Below are 21,423 nucleotides of genomic sequence, written 5' to 3'. Positions count from 1 at the left end.
AGTTTTTGCAGCCCTAGGTACCTGCTTTTTTACGGTTGACAAGCCTTCACAGTCTGTGTTTACCGTCTTGGTGGCTTTCCCTTCATTTGGCATCATCATTGATCCCCTGACATCAGCATTTGGGCTGTTCTCCCTGCATTTGACAGCTCCAACACACTTTGGGATTCGTGTTTTGCTGCCCATGGCACTCCCCGGCATTTGAGGATTGCAGTTCGGTCCCTCGACATTTGATGATCATCCTCTTCATCTCTGACAGCATGAGAGGACTGGGGTTGACTCCGTCGATAGCTGTCCTTCACCTTCTAGTCAATGTTTTGATAGCCCACTGCACGAAGGACTGCATTTCGCTCCCTTCACTGTGCAAACTCCCACAAGTGTTGCTACGTGATTCAGATAGGATAGTGTAGTTATCTTTTGAGCTTCGGCTCCATTGTATCAGCTTTTCTTTCATAGCATGATTTAGTGTATCATGACTATGTTCTTCTTGTGTCATTGAGTTTCTCCTCTCTGTGTTTGCCGTACACACTTAGTGTTTGTTCCTGCAAACCCTACTGTCTCTCTGGTCCCTTTGTCATTTTTTAGACAGCCATGTCATGTGGCCTTCTTTGGCTACACAACTTTGAAGGAGAATTCAGATTAGCAGGATCACAGCATTGCCAACAGCCACCTCCTATTGGCATAGGGAGGGCATCTCTCATATGAGTGCTTATCTGATTTTTGAGGAGGCTGCTTGACAGGTTTAGGCATAGGAAGGTATCTCTCTTCCTATGGCTTTTGACTCACAAGAGCATACCGGTTGGCACTTGGCTTGGATGTGGTAGGGACCCAGTGGCACGCACGAGATATGGTGAGCTAGAGGAGAGATTGGGACACTACGTATGGGATTGCCTTAGGACTTAGGTGGTGTGGAGGAGAGCGCTTAGGATGATATTCCAGGGCACGGGGGGGCTAGAGATAGAGGCCTAGCATGTGGCTATGAGGATGTCCATGAGAGCCTTTCTTTTCTCCCCATTGGACAACATTTGAGTAGGATCCCCACTCATATTACTTGTAGGTACAATGGGCCCAGGGACTGTGTCAGAGATGGGAGCTGATTGCCAATATCATAGCTTGTTAGATTTGGACAGTGTGATGCAGTCATGCTACAGGCCTTCAAGATGTATCCACGTGGAGACCTTTCTGAGGATCTGGACAGAGATCATCCACACTTTTGTGGGGGGATATGGGAGAGGAGGTGGGACAGCTCTCTTACTACTTAAGCGTGCACCCATCTTGAATCTCTCCAAGTTCATCTTTTTGAATGGTTTCACTTGTTGAATCGGTATGATGGATCCCAATACAGTTTTTACATTATTCATTTTTGGATCCTAATACAGGGTTCACCTTCCATCATGCTTCACTTTGGAAATCAAAAGAGTAACGGTGTTCAGCATGCATATTCATTTTTGCATGTGTCAATCAAAGAGCTTCCCAGGCCTAGTTTACCCATAATTGCACTAGCACGACGTACAACAGGGTTCATACTATACTGTTTAAGTACTGTACCTTACGTATTAGTACCATAAGGTACCAACTTAATGAAGACTTATTTTCGTGTCTGAAACACACTTTGTGATGAGCTAAATGCTCCTTATTCCTAAATGCTCCTTATTCTAATGTAATTCTCCCATGGGATTAGGCTATTGGAGATTCAAACAATTTCTCTAATGTATTTTGTAAAAAAGAAATGGGTTTTAAGTTTCTGTCAGGACAGAGAAAAGTACTTTTATCGTAGTGTATTTTAAAAAAATCTTTAGATACCATTCAATACCGTATTTTATTGTACCGTACCATACTGTACTTTTCATACTTGACAACCATGAGTTTACCTCAAGCTACACAAGCCAATAAGCCATTATCCTTGCTACCTTGCAAGACATGCCTGTGAAATACTTTATTCAGATAGTGCAAGACATCAATGAGTTGGTCATTGCCACAAATAATTGCCTGTTCTGAATAAAAATACTGGTCAGTTAACATGTAACCATATGTATGTGTGCAGCTTCGTGCAAAGAAGGTTCTTAGAAGCTTGACATTGGAGCATGATGGTGTAGATGGATCAAAGATTTACCTGTGAGTGGCAGTGACTATAACCTTCTTTTTTTGCCTTTTCGTTGTAAATACCCAGTGGCCATAGTAATCAAACTCAGATCGTAAGGCGTATTTGCAAGTTGTTACTATGATGGGCCATCATCCTTATGAAGCTAGAGACCTTAAGCTTTGGATAAGCAAAAGTGCAACTTCCATAAATAGTTACTTTGCTAGAATCTTCTAAGTTTGAACAATGCGGCTACCCTCATTTGACTAGTGTCATGCCAATTTGAAGCAAATTTTTCCTGTTTGTTTAGTATCAGAGGAACAGTGGCTCTGTTAATCAGCTTATAAGAGCCAGACATTTGTAAGCTTGAGTTCTGATTGTTGTTTTTTGATAGGTATGGGGAAGGTTGGGATTTTGGAGAGGTTTCAGGTAATGCTCGTGGTGAGAATGCTTGTCAGTGCAACCTTTCTGGGACAGGAATTGGCAGGTGAAAATCTGTACTCTCAAATACATCGAAAAGCCCTCTGCTGATCTTATAATTACGTCTACTGTTCCCAGATTGATCAATATATAAATGATTGAACTCCAATCAATTAATGGTGAGAAACTCTGGTTATGCGACAGTTTTCATATCTTCTGATTGGGATGTACTGAAATTTTAATGTCTTTGTTCATTTCATTTAGTTTCTCTTTCATTTTGTGCACATGTGACATCATTCTTGCAGGTTCAGGGTCCTTGATTGTATGTAGACAACAAAGCAGGTTTAACGGGTCTTAAGCTTTGTGTTTTTCTTAATGCGGTAACAGACTTTTTGTCCTAATAGCATAGAGGATATAACCAAGCTTGGGTCTACAGTCACTTTGGCTCAGTCTCTTACCATGTCTATGCAATGTTTTGAAGTGAAGATCAAAATCCCATGATAAAAATGTAATATTTTCTTATTGTCCCCTCTTTCACAGAACTGATTAGAGCTCTTACTGTCCGTGAGAAAGCAAGGCAAAGGATAGGGTCAATAGAATATACAAGATGCCACTTGCTATTGATTTTGAACGACTATAGTAGCAGATTTGACCTCTTTGTGCCCTGATAAAGTGCACACTCCAAAGTTTAACAGTTTTGTTGAAGTTGCTGTTGGTTGTGCTTTCATGTCTCATGAGAAGAGACAAGTGCTAGGTTGCTTCTAACTTAACAAAAACAGATCCTTCTATCACTTGAACAGGCTTGATGGATCACAACAACTCCTTTATGTGGGTGTAAACGAGGTTACAATGACTCCTTTTACATGGTACAGACAAGGCAGAAACAGAAAGCAGGTCTGCCTAGCAGGGTATTCTAATGGTTAGCTCTATTGACTTGTAATTTTAATAGCTTGATAGTTGCAGCCATCATGTGCCAGTCTTAGATGTTCTTTCCAAGACCTGTGCTCAATTAGTAGTACTTTGCAACCTGTGCTCAATTAGTAGTACTTTGCAATGTCATTGTAGTCCAAACCGTGGAAAGGAAATCTCATATCTATCTAGTAACCAGGGAGGAAACAAAAAGGTGAGGTGTAATCTCTACACATGTTGTGCAAAAGCCACAATGGCCACAGACAATCTTGCACACCATGTCACTAGTTGAAAGGCTTCCATTAAGAACTCTGCAAACAAAAACCTTACCATGATACTGGACCTTTGAATTTCCTGCCTATAACAATCTATCCCATCTTTTTGTATGGCCATCTCCATATGATCACACCTTGTTAGCTCCAAACAAAATGTTTTGCAAGAGAGCGAATCCAAGAGCAACCATGTGTTTCTTCAATTATGACAGCCAAAAGAGCAGACCTACCTGTACACTTTGTAGTGACATGCTTCCAAGACACCCAAACCTAACCATTACAATTCCTTATTTCTTCCATAGCATACATTGCATCAGCGTTGCATTCCGTTCGCGTACACTATGTTTCGTATGGTACAGTACTGTACGTTCGTACTGTACGTTGCTGTACAGGTTCCCTATGTTCGAAATGTATCTTTAAAAAATGGCCATTATAAACTGGCTGTTGGTGCTTTTTTAAGAAAGAATGACTTTCTTTTTGGCTGTTGTAACTTCAAACTTGTAAGTTCTCTTCTTTCAAATCTCATCTACTCTTTCACACTTCTCCCTTATCTCTTCCCCCTCACCTCAGCCGTTATAAAAGTGCAGGCCCCCCCCCATCTCATCGCACAAATTATCCTCCATCTTCTTCAATCTCCCTTTGTTGAGGTCAAGCCTCCATTCAAGCTTCATCACCCTACTCTCCCTCTCCCTCTCCCTCTCCCTCTCCTAGTTCCTCTCCCTTTACCTCAGCTTTTCTTCCTCTTCTCTCCCTATCTCCCTCTACCTATCCATCTTCCTCTTCAATCCCCTCTCCCTCTCCCTCTCCCTCTCCCTCACCTTCTCTTCCTCTCCATCTTCTCCCTTTCTCTCACATCCAAGTTTCATCCATACATATTCTACCCTATCCCTATCTCTCTCCCTTTCCCAAATCCCTTTTCCTCTCCTCTCCTCATTTCTTCTCCACAATGCCTAGGCCTCTTCAATTAGAGAACCTAAGTAGAGGAGTAGAGAGGCCTAGAGATTAGATAGGCAGGAGGACGGTGAGGAGTGGTCACGAACCTTGGACCACTAGGCCATATGATGCCACCTCAACCTGCTATGGCTTTCACAACTAGTCCCTTGGTTATCCAAGAGGTAGAGATTCCATAGCACTTGATTACGGCAGCATCGCAAATTACATCAACAGCATGGATTACAACAGCAAGACAAATAGATGAGACATAGCCTACAAAGACGGTGATACCAACAATGACGTAGGAGATGTAGTAGGCTGCGCATGCACCACCATCAATCAGATTTCTATCTTGCCAACAAAGACGGTGATACCAACAATGACGTAGGAGATGTAGTAGGCTGCGCATGCACCACCATCAACCAGATTTCTATCTTGCCAAGTAGAGATCCCAAAGCTCAGGTACTTGACATCTGGAGGGGTGGAGATAGTGAGGAGATACATGAGACTGAGGGGGGGTAGAGGACTCGGATTCATATTTTGAGGACATATCCTCTATCTAGCATTGCACTAGAGATGGTGCAACGCTAGACATAGGAGTGAGTGCTAGTGATAGCAAGAGCTCACATTACGAGGGACATGAGGAGGAATAGAGAGGCCTAGAGCTGGGACGGGCAAGAGGACGGTGGAGAGTTGTTAGGAACCTTAGACCACTAGCCCATATGGTGCCACCTCAACCTCCTATGGCTTCCATAGCCACTCCCTTGGTTATCCAAGAGCTTGAGATTCCACAACGCTTCATTACGATAGCACCACAGATTACTTCAGCACCATAGATTACAACAGCACGATAGATAGATGGGACATACCCCGCAGAGGCAGTGATACTAACAATGACCCAGGAAATGGAGTAGGCTGCATCACACCACCGTCTCCTGAATTTCTACCTTGCTTTGTGGAGATGCCAAAACTCACGTACTTGACACGTAGAGGGGTGGAGAGAGTGAGTAGATAGAAGAGAGTGAGCAAGAGGTAGAGGACTCAGATGTGTATTCTGAGGACATCCCTCCACTACACCCTATATCAAAGCTAGCAAAGAGGACACATGAGAGGTTGTATGCTAGGAGACAACAAAGATAGGCGTGGCTAGCAAAGCCATGCTAGTCTAGGAGGTTGAGATGCACTCCATGAGGATACTCTCATGGAATGTATGAGGCTTTGGAGGAGGACAGTTCAAGCAGGTTGGAAGCCTCATGAGGAAGCATTTACATAGAGGGTTAGTAGGAGGGGGAGTTGATTTTCTGATGGTGCAGGAGCACCATCTCGCGGTAGAGAGGATATCTTGATGCTACGGGAAGCTATTGCCACAGACTTATTTGGCAGCAATAGTGGGAGGTATAGAGATACATGCTAGAGTATGCATATGTGTTGGGGAGTAGTGGACATAGTTAGTGTACAAGGCTACGGTATTATGATTCCAAGGAGAGCTATGTGGGTCTTTGTGCTACAAGTGGATCATTGGATAGTAGGGGTGACTTTAATATGGTTGAGGCTCTTGAGGACAAGCAAGGTAGATACATGGAAACTATTAGAGGAGTAGAGTAGGTTTCTTGGGAGGAGTTACTATTTTAGATCAAAGGCTAGGACCCATGGTTCATTGTAGAGTTTGGCAGGTCCATAAGCTCATCTTGTTCTCTTGGAGAGAGAGGATAGTAGGAGGAAGGACTTTCTCTAGGAGTGACCGATCTTATGTGGATGATTGGGCTTGCAATAGGAGTGGCTTAACGGGCATCATATGAGGCAGGACCCTTTCAGACCACTCACTTATTCAACTACTTCTCTTTAAGAGTGTTGGAGGACCCCACTCTTGCATTAGGGTTCTAGAGCACTTGTTCTATGGGACAATGTCATAGAGTCAATCACTCAAATGTGGAGATGTAGATCCTTCTTAGTTAGATGACTAGCTAGTGGCTTGGATGAGAGCTTATAAAACATCAATTAGTTCTTCAGGGAGGAGGCCATGAGGAGGAGAGAGGGCCTTTCTAGAGAAGGAGAGATTTTCCAGAGCATCATTGGCTGCCTCATAGAGGGGAGAAGAGAGATCGCTAGGGCATTGATGGACATTTGAGAGGATGCACATTGCCGGAGTTGAGATTGGTGCTATGAAGGAAGCTAGGTTAGAGTATAGGTTTCACATGAGAGCTTTCTTTTTGAGTTAGGCTAGTGAGCGGATTAACAAAGATTTTTTTGACATCATAGGACCAAAACACTCTAGAGAGGGTGTTATGAGACTTAGGAGAGCAGATAGATCCATTGGACAAAGCCCTTTGGAGGCGAGATAGCTTGTTACAGAGTACTACACAAATTTGCTTGGGTCTACTACTAGGTTGCTAGGCTACGGGAGGGATAGATATTTAGTATGGCAAAGCACCAAAAAGGTGATTATCTATAGGATGAGCACATATTTGATGGCTTAGTATACAAAGGAGGAGGTGCTTTTGGCACTGCCCTCAGGCAAGTCTCTAGGAGAAGATGGATTGGATAACTCCTTTGAGTTATTGGGATCTTTTTTTTTTTTGGTTGCAAATAAAGTGTGGTTGATTAGATTACTTAAAAAAAATACCTGAATACAAGGAAGTGCTCTTGCTCAACAGACTAGCTGAAGCTAATGCAGAGTCACAGATATATCAAATGTACAAGTGTCTCAGGGTGGTCTAGTGGGGTTGGGGGTTGGGGGTGAGAAGCCATGGAGGGGGGGTGTATTGCCATCTAGGATTGCTTGCCTGCAATACGAAAAACATGTCCTGGCCGCCCCAAGTGCGCATGAAATGGAAATGTAGCTCTTGACGAGCTCTAGGCTCTGCCCTGCACTTGGCCCCATCGGCCGTGGATGTAGTGGATGATAGAGATCCAGAGCTCTGCTAAGGTCCTTTGTGCTGAAAGTCTCTGTCTGCCAAAAGCCTCTTGACACCTTATGATGTGCTGGCAGCCCCAAGTGCGCATGAAATGGAAATGTAGCTCTTGACGAGCTCTAGGCTCGCCCTGCACTTGGCCCCATCGGCCGTGGATGTAGTGGATGATAGAGATCCAGAGCTCTGCTAAGGTCCTTTGTGCTGAAAGTCTCTGTCTGCCAAAAGCCTCTTGACACCTTGCCAAAAGCCTCTTGCCTTCGAGATTTGGCATCCAGTAAGACTCCTTATGATCTCCGATACCTCAAAACGGTTTGTTGTGGGCTCCAGTACCTGGCGGATGGGTAGAGCCTCCAATCCGACCACTGCACATGACCTTGCCTCAATAATGAATATCATGTATTGCATCCTTGTCTCATATAGAAGGTGAGGGCCGTGGCTGACTGCATATGAGCAGAAACCTCCCCATGAGATACATCCAAGGATGGATGCTACACGGCAGAGGATGCGGCATGCTCCTCTGCACATGAGCTGTGCCGCCTCACACAACCAAAGGTAGTGCTTTGGAGTTTCCAGAGGCTGTTGTGTGTAGCGCTTACAATCTCCCTCCTTTTGCATTTGGGCTAGCCAACATCCCACCGCCAGGCCTCCATGTACCACGAGCCGTAAGAAATATGATACCCTTCTCGACCGCGAGCTATCCCATAGACGGCACCAAAAGGTTCGTCGGAAAGCATCAACTTGTCTGGGCTAGAATGAGTCCTTCCATACTGATCGCGAAGGCTACGTATTTGCTCTCTTGAGGTGTGGGGTGGTGCGCTTGGAAAAACTCCGTGCATCTCGTGTCCCCATTCTGCGCCCAGAAGGTTGCTGAGATACGGAGTGAGAACTCCGAGCGCTTGTCCTCTAGGCCAGCAATGGCTGCTCGCGTGCGCACCTCTTGTGCATGGAGGGTGGGATCCTCTGGTGCATCCTGTAATAATCTCTGCGTGAATGCAAGGCCTCGTTGGAGTGCACTCTCCTCCTCCCAGCTCTGCTACCTGGCCTATATGGCTGCTTGCTAGCGGATTTTGCTCTACTCAGCTAGGATCTTTGCAACCTCCTCTGCGATCCGGTCCCTCCTGCCCCACTCCCTCGTCCAAAGCTTCTCTATCTGTCTTGTAACCCCCTCCCTCCTATAGATCGAGCCAGGGATCCGACAGGATTGTGTGTCTAGGGCAGATGCTGGGGGATCTAGTACTCACGAGAACCGGACAATGATTGGACAATGTGGTGCCCGCCAACTACCCAATCTGGTCTGCATGAGAGCTTGCCCACTCTCCCACATAAAACTTGTCCAACGGCTATAGTAGGACTCCACTTAGTTGTGTGTATTCCCAAGAGAAGTCTAGCAACCTCTCCCTCCTGTGGAAGGCAGGGTCTTCCGAGGCATTGTGTGCTCCTACTGCCAATAGAAATACCTCCCATGTCTCCTGCTCCTCCTCGGCCATGCCGTGGTAGTTTCTCCCTCTGCCTTGCATGTCCTCCAAAGCCTCAAGGTTGTTGAAGTCTCATCCAACTATCCAGGAGTCCACCTCAGGGAGTCCATCCGCGATCTCCACCCAAAATCTACTGCCTGCCTTAACCTCCATAGAGGCATAGATATTGAGGACTCCAAGGCACGAGTCCCCAATATCCAATCTGATCGATAGAACCCGCCCTGCCACTATCGTTTTGTGGTCTCGTACATAGGTGGTGAGGCTTGGGCCAATAGAAGTGCACACGCCTGCACTCTTGCCATGGGCACTGATAGTGTACTCCCAATACGTGTGTGAACAACCTAGGAGTACCTTCCCTACCCATTGAGCGTGGGCGGGAGTGAGCTTGTGCTCCTGTAACAATAAGATGTCGATTCGTTCGACAAGGCCACGTTGTAGCTCCTGTTGAACGATCAACTTCGTTGAACCACCTGCTCCACTATAGTGGAGGCTATTCACATTACAGGAAGCAAGATGTAAGCTCATAGGAAAACTTGTGACTGACGGAATAAGCATCTGTTTGGTGTGGAAGTTGCTGAGAGAGAGGAGCAGCTATGAGGCATGTGGATATGCTTCGCTGCCGGCCTAGATGTGAACTTCATTTCCCAATGGTAGCCCTCGGGTGGACCATGGGAGTGATGGATGCACTTGGTGGTACCACCAAGGCATCTATCAACCAAGCTGAGAGGCAAGAGTCTGTACACTGGTAGAAACGAGCCGCCTATGCCAGGGGCCACTCGATCACATCGATCGGCGCTCTCCACTGCAGAGGGGCTTGAAAGATAATGCTCAGATGTGGGACCTCGGCCCCAGCCATAGGAGCTAAGAAATGCGTTTCTTTGAATCTGGAACTTACGAAACGTTTCTTAAAGTATGAAACGTTTTCCGAGAGTAAAAAACGTGGGCGTTTTGATTTTTTTTAATTTTTTCGGTGAGTTGGAACCCAAAACATGATTTTTTTGACAAAAACTATTGGGCAATGTTAAATATGATGATGATGATGTGTAATGACTCGTGAGGGCTCAAGATTTTGGATGAGAGGCTGATTTTTTTGTGATTTTGTTTAGTTATTGGACTCTGCCAATCTAGTATCTATTGTTTTCTTGAGATTTGAATATTATACGACTTTAATCTCATTTATGACTTATTTAGGATATATTAGGATTTTTACTCGATTTTGATATTTTGTCAATTTATTTTGACTTAGTCGACATCATAGATAGGCTATTTACATGCTAATTTCAATTTTCTTTGTACGATATATATAAATCATAGTGTTTGAGTTCTAAACCATAGTATAGCTTGTCCAAAGACTAACTTTGATACAAGTGACAAGTTAATAATGGATTATGGATATGTAATGTATAATGTATTATTCTCAATTGACTCTATTATCACTCAAGCTCAATTAGGCATTCTTGGTTTAATAGAGAGTTCCATGGAGGTTTAGAACCTCTTTTCCCATTCAAAACTATTAAAAATCCCTATATAAAAGAACTAGTGTTTCTGATTTTACCCCCTCTTGAAAGAAACTTACGAAACGCGTTTTTGACGTTTTCTTTCTAAACGTTTCAGATGTTGTTGGATGCTATGGCTCTAGCCCACCAGTTAATGTCCATCATGCACCTTGGCCACTGCTGGGAGAAAAGTGTCAGTCCACCTTCTACCATCCACTGGGAGATGTGGTCTGCCACTTGGCTGTTCACCTCCTCCTCTATCTGAGTCGTCGTCCAATCTCCTGTGTGAGACGTCTGAAGGAAGAAGGCGTAGTTTGGTCCATCGAGTGGTGCTAGTAGATGGACCTTGCTGCTCCTTGACTTGCGTAGTACGAAGATTCCCACCTCTAGGGGTAATGGGAACTCTCCACGCTTCGCAACTCTCAGGTAAGACCACGGCCCACTGCGAACAAACTCCTATGGTAGCAGGTGCGCTTGTCTTCGGAAAGTGTGACGGGCGGCATGGACGGATGAGCTGGTGGTTGTGTGGGGAGAGGAGGGGGGCTGGATTGGGGGTGATTGGATGATGTTGACGTAGAGGGCTCCTCCCCTCCTATGGAAGTGGGGGGAATGGGCGGGGGGTCACCTGTGCTTGGTGGGGGTTCGGGGGGTTGGTCGGCGAGGGTTATGGTGGGGAGGGGGAGGATCGAGGGATGGTGGGGTAGATGGGGATAAACGGCGGGTGTGGGGGGGAGCCGGTGGCTATGGAGGAGGGGGAATGTGGACTAGGGTCGAGGGGGGAACCATGGGGAAGGGGGGGGTGAGGCGGCTTGTGGCATCTCCGTGGGGGGTGGATGTGTAGGGATGTGGTCGTGTCAGATAGGGCAAGGAGAGGGGGCCCGTGTAGTGTTCTGCCGGGGAGGTGATGCTTGCCCTCCTGCTCCCTGCTGCCGTGGTTGTGTTTGAATGGCTACCTGTCCCCCCCCCACCCATCGTCTCCCTCTCTGTCGTCTTTGGACCCGTGTGAAGCCATCCACGTCCACCTGTGGACTTGTGGGCGAAGTTGCCTTAGCTTCGAAGCGTGTGGACTCTGTTGCCAGGTGCCCAAAATCATGGCAGCGCAAGCACTATCGTGGCTGCCTAGTCATGATGAAATGCTGGCTTGAAAGAGTGTCCACCTACCTCATTCTCTAAAAACTGTGGTATATTCTTTGTCTCTTTCATTGCCAACCGTACCTTTGGGACTCCTGTGGCTGTCATTGCGCCCGCAAAAGGGGCGGGAAGGACAGTGCCGAAGAACCGTCCAAAGTCTTCCACAAGTTGGCGATACTCTATTGCCAGTTCGGGGGAAGAAAGTAGGGTGACCGGGTGTCTAACGAAACTTTTGTGGAGGTCGAATGCCTCCAATGTGAAGCCCCTGTACCAGGGAACCATATGGATGATCCCCTTCGTGGAGGCATAGGTTGAGCTAGCTAGTAGCTCCCGTGGTGCGTCTGTTGAGGTGAGTTGTACCATGAAGATACCTTGACCCATTAGGACCGCCTCCACAATCTGCGCTGTGCTGATGCGCAGCGTGGAGTGAAGCCAATCCAAAAGCTGAGCCTTGGATGGGGAGTGTCCTACTACCTGACCAAAGATCGCTATTTCTTTAAGCTCCAGCTTTGTGACACGGACGGCTAAGAGCTGTTCCTCAGAGAGAACGACACACAAGGTATTTTACTCGGGGGCACTCGTAGAATGCATCGGCGTCTGAGTAGAGGTTTCCATTGCATATCCCTGCTGGGGACGTAGCACTCACGCTGTTGCACTGCCAAAGTGGGGGGCGATGTTGTTGGAGAGGAAGGGAGCGATTGGAGGGGAGGAGGCTGATGGCCGGGGGGGGGGGGGGGGGGGTGGGAAATTCTTTTGACACGGTGGGGGAGATGTTGGACAACGGTATAGGCTAGCTCGGAATGGGCAAACATGTGTGAGAGGCTTGTCGCATAGAGTCGGGTCTCTCTACGGGAAAAGGCGGAGGGGCAGATGGTGGAGGTGGAGGGGCCATGGCAGAGGGGCGGGAAAATAGCTCCTTGGGCGGGAGGATAGGGGAGGATTAGGTGGGGGCCCCGGGGGGGGGGGGGGTGTGGTTTTCAGGCGGGGGCAAGTAGGTGGCGTGGGTGAGCATGCGGGGGCTGAGGCGTCGAGCAAGGGCGGAGGTGGCAGTGTGAGAGGTTGCACAGGGGCGGCATCGAGCAGGGGCATTGAGCTGGGGGAGGGGTTGCACAGGGGCGTCGAATAGGGGGAAGGGGTCGAGCAGGGGCGTAGGCAGCGTTGTGGGGGGTGGTGCTGGGGGGAGATGGGGGAGAGGCGGCATAGAAGGCGGGGGGGATGAGGGGGGAGTAGTGGGATAGAGGCGGGGGGAGCTGGCGCGATGGCGAGGGGTTGGAGCAGCAGCGAGCGCGACTCTTGGGATCTTATTAGTGTAGGCCTCATTTCAACTTTCCAAGAGATCATGGCATCAGGGGTCATGCCAAAGAGGCTTTTGAATGATTCACCTCGTTCCCAAAGGAAGTGGAGAGAAATCAAAGATCACACAGTGGAGATGATCACTTTGCCTTGAACTACCTATAAGACCCTTGCAAAGGGAATCTCAGGTTAGCCCCATTGATGCCAGATATCATCCACCCGATATAGACAGGTTTTGTCCAAGAACGGAGGATCTTGGACAATATCTTTACTTTCTAGGAGTCCACAACTTTGGCTCGATCTAGGAACTAGGACTGTATTATGGTACTGCTTGTCTTTAGAAGGGATACGACTGTGTTGACTGGGAGTTCTTAAAGGGCATGATGCTGAGGATGGGATTTTCAGAGCAATGGGTCCAAGAAATATGATTGTGTTGACTAGGAAATCTTAAAGGGCACGATGCCAAGGATGGGATTTTCAGAGAAATGGGTCAAAGGAATAGTGGCTCTTTACTACTTGGCACATAGCCAAGTTGTGATTGGTGGGGCATGAGGAGACAGATTCCCCATTGAAAGATTAGTAAGACAAAGCTGCCCACTAGCCTCCTTCTTATTCTTGTTTGTAGCAGAAGCTTTGAGCTCCTTCTTAAGAGATAGATCTACAAGCATCAAATGCACCAGGTTACCCATCGTTGAGTTCGAGGAGCTTTTGGATGTGGAGTTTGCAGATGACACAATAGTCTATTTGGAAGGGGATGGAAGTAACTTTAGGGCCTTTGTAACAGCCATGGAGATATTTTGTAGAGTAGCAAGTGTCTTAATTAATTGGCACAAGTCCTATGGATTTTGGGTATGTGACACAAGGTGAGATTGGCACAAGATATGGATGTCCCAGCCTTGGTAGTAAGATTATCTAGTATGTCATTACATTGTGTTGATCAATAGTTTTTAATGCATTGAATTTCGAAGAGTTCATGCTGCTGATTGCAATCGTGGGGTATCTCACATCGGAGATATGCCCATTAGTGGCGATTTATAAGTTATTGGATTTAGTGTAGTGGATCTTGTAGAAAAAGATCAAGACATTATCCATTGAGTTTGTAAGACAAGGAGCAATGGAGATAGTCTCTCTCTTTGAGAAGCATAGTGTATATTTCAGAGTGGCTACTAATAGTGGGTATAGATAACATGATGTTGTGGACGTGCACATGAGGATCTCACATGGGTCCTGGCAGGACAGCAGTGAGATATGTTGGATGCCATGTGGGGAGTGGCATTGCCTCAGAAGAACAACTGGCATCCCTCCTCTTGAGCATAAGATAGAAGCTTCTTTATTGGAGGTCAACGAGGTTCACATGAACTTATGATCATGTTAGTTGGGCACTTTCACAAGAACTTATGAACATGTCAGTTGGATACTTTTACAAGAACTTATTGCTGCTATGGGTTTGGGCCCTCACATGAATAGTCATAAGTACTATGAGTACTCTTTCTCATTCTTTGGGCCGAGATGCCCTGTCAGCATTTTATTGTTCCTTTGATCACTCATCCCATACTGAGTTTACTGGATAATCTTGCCTCAAATGGTGGTATCAGGGGTCTCAACCTTCCTAGCGGTGCAAAGTTTGTTGGTCAATCCTTTGCTGATGGCTCTTTCATGTTTCCAATGGCTGAGAAGGATAATGGGGTGAGAGCTATTCCTACTTGGTCTTTGTTTGGGCCATAGTTGGATTTGGACTCCTACTTGGTCTTTGTTTGGGCCATAGTTGGATTTGGACTCGTATGATTCAGCATATGCAGACGTATGAAAAGCCATTTCATACTTGGCCATTTTTCGGGTTTAGAAAAAATGGCTTCTGACTGGTCAAAACTGCGTTTTGGCATTTTCTCCTGCAGATTATTTGCATGTGCAGCCTGGATGCTCAAGCCTTAGCCTATTTGTGTGTAAGCAGCAAGATCAATCATCAGCTTGTGCATCAGCCTGTGCACTGTGCAGAATGAGGGCAAGTGTGTGCAGAAATTCAGATTCTTGACCCTTGATCCTTCAGCCTCTTGGGTTGTCTAGAGTGTACTATGATGTATTATGAGTCATGAAGTTTTGTAATCTTAGTGGGATGATTATGATATCAAAATTCTTACACTCCCCTTGTAAAATTTCAATGTCTTTTATGCTTGTTTATTGAAGTGCTTTGTTGGAATGTTTACAATTCATACTAAGGTTCAACTTATCATTCTTATACGTTTCTAGTTTTTCAAGAGAAAAATTAGGGCAACGTATGATTCAGCCCAGGAATCTGAATCACACTTTCATACGCGTACACGTATAGAAGTATGAAATGTATGATATCAACAATGGTTTGGGCTAGCATCAGGATTGCATATGAATATGCAAAAATAAGCTCTTATTAGGATGGCAGGTCAGGATGGTTCCTAGAGGGATAAGGATTGGACATTTAGGTCATCCCATTGCAGTGGATGTGGCACCTAGCAGACTGGATGTTTGGTCGTATAAGGGATAAGTTTCTGTGTTGGAAATCTGAATCCATCACACGTTTGTTTCGAATTGGCGTAGAGTGTTATGATTAGTGTGATTTCATTCTTCCTACTATTGGTACCTTGGACTCAAAAATCCTTTGGATGAATTGGTGCACCTAATTTGATTTATTGTTTGGAAGAAACAATAAATCCTTTGGGTCAAACTTGGGTGTCTTGGAGCCATGCCACCAGTCCAAAGCATATGGTTGGGGTTGCTCTTTTGGATGTCAAGAAACACATGCTGGCTCTTCGATTAGCTCTCTTACATGCAATCTGTTTGGAGCAGCAGCCTTGGGTGGATAATGTGAATGCATTTATTGAGGAGGTGAAGATTTCTCATGGGAATGCACATATTTAGGCCTCTTGGTGGCATGTTTTGAATTCCACCATGGGAATTAAATAAGTCAATTTGTTATCACGTTTAATATCTTGGTGGCAAGCCCTTTGTCTGTTACCGCTTGGCTCCCACCAGAGTTCAGACAAAATGCCAATTCCTTACGAGCTGAAGTGTTGGTTGTTTTTAGATTGCTGGATTGGCTAGCTAAATCATTGTCTAGAAAGAAGATGAAAAGAATGGCATGATTAGAAGTAAGGACGGTAGTAATCTGATTGTTTTTTGTAGTTCTCAGCAAATGTGATGTACCATAAGATGATAGGGGACAAAACATGGGTTACTTAAATCAGGCTTGACTGCCCAAGCCGCATACTTGTTTGGATAACACGAACCCTTAAACTATTTCAAAAAATTGACAAAAGCTCCTATTGTTTTCTCTCCCTTAGTATTTGTTATGGTAATGCGGTGGAAGGCAACAAAGGTTCATGGCTAGCACTCCCCATTACGGTTGACAGTTAAGGTTTTTGTATGGGGAACTGTGATGCGTAGTCTACCAATTGGGGATGCACTTCGTTGGTGGAGAAAAATGCATGGGACATGCTTTTCCATTACATGCCAAGAGTCTCTTCAACATAGATTTATTGGATGCCCGGTACCATGCCATATTGATTCCTTTATTTGATCTGTGTAGGGTCAGGTAGCTTTTGAGAACATTATGCCATGCAGTTAGGTCTTTGGATGGCCCTCTGCCACTCCGCATCCAGCACATTTCAAGCTGTTTTTTGACATACTGGGATATTGGGGACTAGCATAATATGAATATGCAAAATCTTTATTTTTCAATCTTTCTTTTTTGTGTAAAGGTTGCTGCATTAGAGAATAATCTGCTTTACATGAGACCATGTGGTCAGCCTGCAAAAACCATATTCACCACTAGAATATCAAAAGCCATTAAGTCAGAAGTCTGATAGCAGGAAAAAGAAAGCTTCTCTCACTTCGCTAAGCCTGTGTAAATCTTTTAATTCCTCTCCTTTTTGTTCAAAGAGACCTTCCCATTCCTTAAGTTTAAGAATTGCCTTGTTATCCGATATTTCTCAAGTGAAACAAAATATCTGGTTTTGTTCGTTGCTTTGTTGTAAACACAAACTTCTCCACTGAGCTAAATGGTTTTAAAACTTCTCTGGATCAGTAATGGTGATTCACAGACTTAAGAAGCTGAAATCCTGATCTTGCAGTTTCAATGATCGTATACGGGATGCTGCTATGGGTGGATCACCATTTGCTGATCCACGACAGCAAGGTTTTCTGACAGGTTTATTTTTGAGGGTATGTACTGACGTTTACTCATCATAATACAACCCGCCTGTATTTCATCCTCCTTTTTAACCAAAGTAAAGCTTGCAGTTACTCAGTCCAGTGTGGCTATGTTTTAGCTTGCTTCTCTTACACAATTTTACTTTTATTTTGCGCCCCTACTGCCTTATTTATACAATTTGTGTTTACTTTTTGGCTTGACCTTTGATTACCTCTCGTGTTCTATCTGGTAGTGCTTCCTGTTGAAGTAATATAACTGTGAAGTAATTTAAATACCAAAAGTGAGCTTGCTTCATGTAGCGACAAAACAGTACTGTTGAGTGTATAATATGTAGGGAAAGTGTCACAATCGATGCTTTTCTTTGTACCCAACCACTTCAATGAGCCTACAATTGATGTTAGAAAGTCTTCAGCTGCACATAATCTCCAAACCGTTCCCCATAGCAAAGAGCACTAACTCCACATAACAGAACTAAGTTATTAGGCCTTGTAAACGGACCATAGCATGTTGAATTTACCAAGGTGTGCCGCATTCCACCAATGATAACAGGTGACACCGCTAGATTTTACTAAACTTTATTGCCAACTCTTGATGTTCTTTAGTAACATGCTAATGATTAAGGATGCTTTTTCTATTTTCATCTCCCAGGCTCATAAAAATATCCCACTTTTTGAAAGTGGTGATACATTGGCTTAGTTCTGTCACTACATATGTCTTGTGTATGGATTTAGCATCCGTCTGAAAGGATCCCTTTCTCAATAGACCTTGTGATGCCTCTTTTTTTGGAAGTACCACCACTTTGGTTTGGGGGGGGGGGGGTTTCCAAATGAGCGGCACCAAAGTGGTTCAAGGTGCTACCCAACGTTGGCATAAGTAGGGCACTCCTTTCTTGGCTGACTTTTGAAGAAGATTAGATGAGAGCTTTAGGCCTTGGAAGATTAGTGGTAGAAGAGCTTGGTAATTGACACGGCATGGCTTGGTTATGACAGGTTTCTAGTAGCTTGTGTCAAATATAGAGCGAGAGAAGACAGTGGCAGTGCTGATGGTTTGTTCATGGGCCTAGGAGGTGAGGAGAAGAGCCCTCAGAATGGTCTCTCATGGTATAGCTTAGAGTATGGTTGTGATATGGGGTACTATATCTTCGGTCACATACATCCAATATGTGGATAAGGGGATATTTAGAGGAATCAAGCCTTTATTATTCCTTAATATCACTTGAGCATGATCCTCTTGCCGGCGGACCTCACAAATAGAGTGGACAGAGGGGCACATTGTCAGATATGGTAAGCTGATTGCTAGTATTACCCTTTGGCACATTGTTCATTGGGATGTAGCCATTCCATACATTTCAAGACGCACCTATTGTGAGAGAATCTTCCTAGGATTTGGAAAGAGATCATTCATATGCTCTTTGGGAGATGGGATTTCCAGATATCTAGAAGTGACAGGGTGTCTTTGATAGTTTCTATGTGGATGATTGTGATAGAGGTGGTCCAGTTGGTATTATTTGTGGCACGCTCTCTTTGATCACTCTCCTATCTAATTTGTTCTCCTTGAGATTCCTGAGAGCCTTTATTGGGATGTTGATCTCAGAGAGCCCTTTGCATAGATTTGGGGGCAATAGTCTCAAGTGACCGGATAGGTAGATATCTTGATGAGTGCCTCCAAGAGATCAACTCCTTTATAGAGGAGGCCTTGAGGAGGAGACAAGCCCCTTTTGTGGTTGAGAAAGAAATATATGAAACTTGAGAAGAAACCAAGTCTAGTTAAATGCATCCGAGAATGCAGTAAGAGTACAGTCATGATGAGCAATGACTAATGTATCACAAGCTCCATCCATTGGTGTGACAGGGTGTAATGCCATACCTACTCCACACAATTATAGTTTCTAGCATCTCTTCTCCATGCTTCTCACAGGTTCTAGGCATGAAAGGTACAATATGATATGATACAGTACTGAATGGTACCCTAAGATTTTATAAGGTACAATATGATATGATATGTTACTAAGTGGTACCCTAAGATTTTATAAGGTATGGTATTGTAAAAGTACGTTTTCAAAAAAAGAATAATCTTAATTATTTTGGACAATAGATGAAAGAACACATGTTTAAGGCCAAAATAACAATGCCATTAGGGTGTAAGATGAATTCAAGAGGGTGACACACCTCAACCTCTATGCCATGTGCCACATATGGGATGTGAATTCGACTATATTGGTGGATTCATTTGGACTACAAAATGTAGAGCCATTGATTTGCAAAGACATTTCTACTCTAGAGAGTGTGTCAAGGATCTAGACACAGAGAGCATTCACAAGAGAGAGAGAGAGAGAGAGAGAGAGAGAGAGAGAGAGAGAGAGAGAGAGAGAGAGAGAGAGAGAGAGAGAGAGAGAGAGAGAGAGAGAGAGAGAGAGAGAGAGAGAGAGAGAGAGAGAGAGAGAGAGAGAGAGAGAGAGAGAGAGAGAGAGAGAGAGAGAGAGAGAGAGAGAGAGAGAGAGAGAGAGAGAGAGAGAGAGAGAGAGAGAGAGAGAGAGAGAGAGAGAGAGAGAGAGAGAGAGAGAGAGAGAGAGAGAGAGAGAGAGAGAGAGAGAGAGAGAGAGAGAGAGAAGCCGGAGGATATGGTGCCATGCACGGAGGAGCCGCCTCCGGGTTCTGAACTGCCGCCGGCAGGCAAACGCTCTAAGCACACTTCAGACGAGCCAATGGGTCCTCAGGACCGTTCCTATGCGCAGGTTGCCTCCGAACCTGTGGATTCGCAGGAAATAGACTGGGAGCATTTGCTGGACTTTGCCAATACTCTGCTTGGCGATTATGTCCAACATAATAATGAAACTTTCTCTGCTGCGGCTGCGGATGATGTGCTGGAAGCGACAGTGGACCCAAAATCAGTCTTGCGGTCCTTCTCGGTGTTCTATGACCGTGCAATTATACTTTTTTTCACCGGCAGGATCCCAGTGCTCTCACATATTCGCCAGTGGATGCACCACTTATTGCAAGGGGAGTATGTTGAGGAGATCTTCCTTGGCCCTCGCGGCTTTTATGAGGTGCTGTTGAAATCCGAATCGCATCGAGCTGAGCTACTGTCCAAGTTGCCACTATTCTTTGACCGTCGCTTGGTCCATGTGGTACCATGGCGCCCTATGACTGACTTCCAGCGTCTGCTTCAACGCGAATGCCCGGTGTGGGTGGAAGTGGAAAATTGTCCAGCGGTATATTGGCCATTGTTGAAAGACGCGATGGCGGTTGTGGGCACAGTGCTGGTTCCCCCCAGCCTCAGGGCTATGAACCGAAACCGTCTATGCATGTTATGGGATACGGCCAGGAAAAGGCCTGCGTGGCTTCGCCTCAATTGTGCTGGCATGCATCCTTTGCATTTTCGCCTGAAATGGGGCAATTTTGCCGGACACTGCTTTTCATGTGGTAAATTAGGGCATTTTGTAGCTGAATGCCCGGAACGGCAACTGTCTTCTGAGGAGGCGCAGGTTGTGCAGCCCAAGGATGACATGGTGCTTGATGCCCAGACACAGGAGACCCTTCAGCCCCCTACTGTCATGGAAAAAGGTAAACAACAGGTCCGAGCTTTGGATTCTCCTAGCTCTGATTGGATTGAGGCACGAGAAAAAAAAGGTAAAAAGTTGGACGCAGGCCTGGCAGATCCTGGGCCTCATGTTTCCCCGGATTCCGTGCGTACGTACACGCGCAGGAAAGACATGGTCACCCCACAGCAGGTTGTGCGTACCATGGCCCCGTCAGCCCCCCGCAATCCGTCTTCAAGGAAAGTCTATTCCGAGGGCCCCAAGGGCCCTCCTGCTAAGCTGGCGTTTGATGCGAAAGGCAATGTGATTACTCCTTGGGATAGGCGTTATCCCCGCCCTGCTCCCAAGGTAGTGGATTTCCCTTCTACCTCTAAAGCAGGTCGCCCGAATTCATTTGCAGTATTGGCTGATTTTCTGGATGAGGGTGTCCTGGATGCCCTCGCGGAAAAGATGCAATCGAGGCAACAGGCGCCTCGTTCCTGACTTCCTTTGTTTGAAAATATATGAAGATTGCCACGTGGAACGTGCGAGGCATTTGCTCTCGCCATAAGCAGCATACCATGTGGTCTGTCTTGCATGAAAATCAGTGGGATGTATTATGTGCAGTGGAGCACAAAAGTCATGGTGAGGCAGGAAAGGTTGTGGATTGTCGTGGATTTCGTCTGTTTTATGCAGGGACACATGCTAAGCATTATTCGGGCGTGCTGATGATTGTTCATGAGAAATACCAGCCTGTTCTTGTTAAAAATGATGTGCACAGCCGCTTTCTGGTAATCGAAGTCCT

The 21,423-nt window shown here is 45.6% G+C and overlaps 1 protein-coding gene across 6 annotated transcripts in view; it reads left to right on the top strand.

The window, feature by feature from the left end:
* LDA (limit dextrinase) overlaps window positions 1-21,423 on the top strand; it is a 297,784-nt gene that overhangs the window by 100,143 nt on the left and 176,218 nt on the right. For all 6 annotated transcript variants that reach the window (XM_087663138.1, XM_087663136.1, XM_087663137.1 and 3 more), the window contains exons 17-19: window positions 2,042-2,112; window positions 2,472-2,564; window positions 17,022-17,112. In XM_087663138.1, the coding sequence (XP_087519264.1) occupies window positions 2,042-2,112; window positions 2,472-2,564; window positions 17,022-17,112 (255 nt within the window). The remainder of the gene's footprint in view (window positions 1-2,041; window positions 2,113-2,471; window positions 2,565-17,021; window positions 17,113-21,423) is intronic.

The sequence above is a fragment of the Lygodium microphyllum genome, chromosome 22 (genome assembly GCF_053477565.2).
Source record: "Lygodium microphyllum isolate KBCC chromosome 22, Lygodium_microphyllum_v1.1.10, whole genome shotgun sequence".
NCBI lineage: Eukaryota > Viridiplantae > Streptophyta > Polypodiopsida > Schizaeales > Lygodiaceae > Lygodium > Lygodium microphyllum.
Note: the sequence above shows the minus strand (reverse complement) of the source record. Positions and strands in the feature narration are given on the sequence as shown.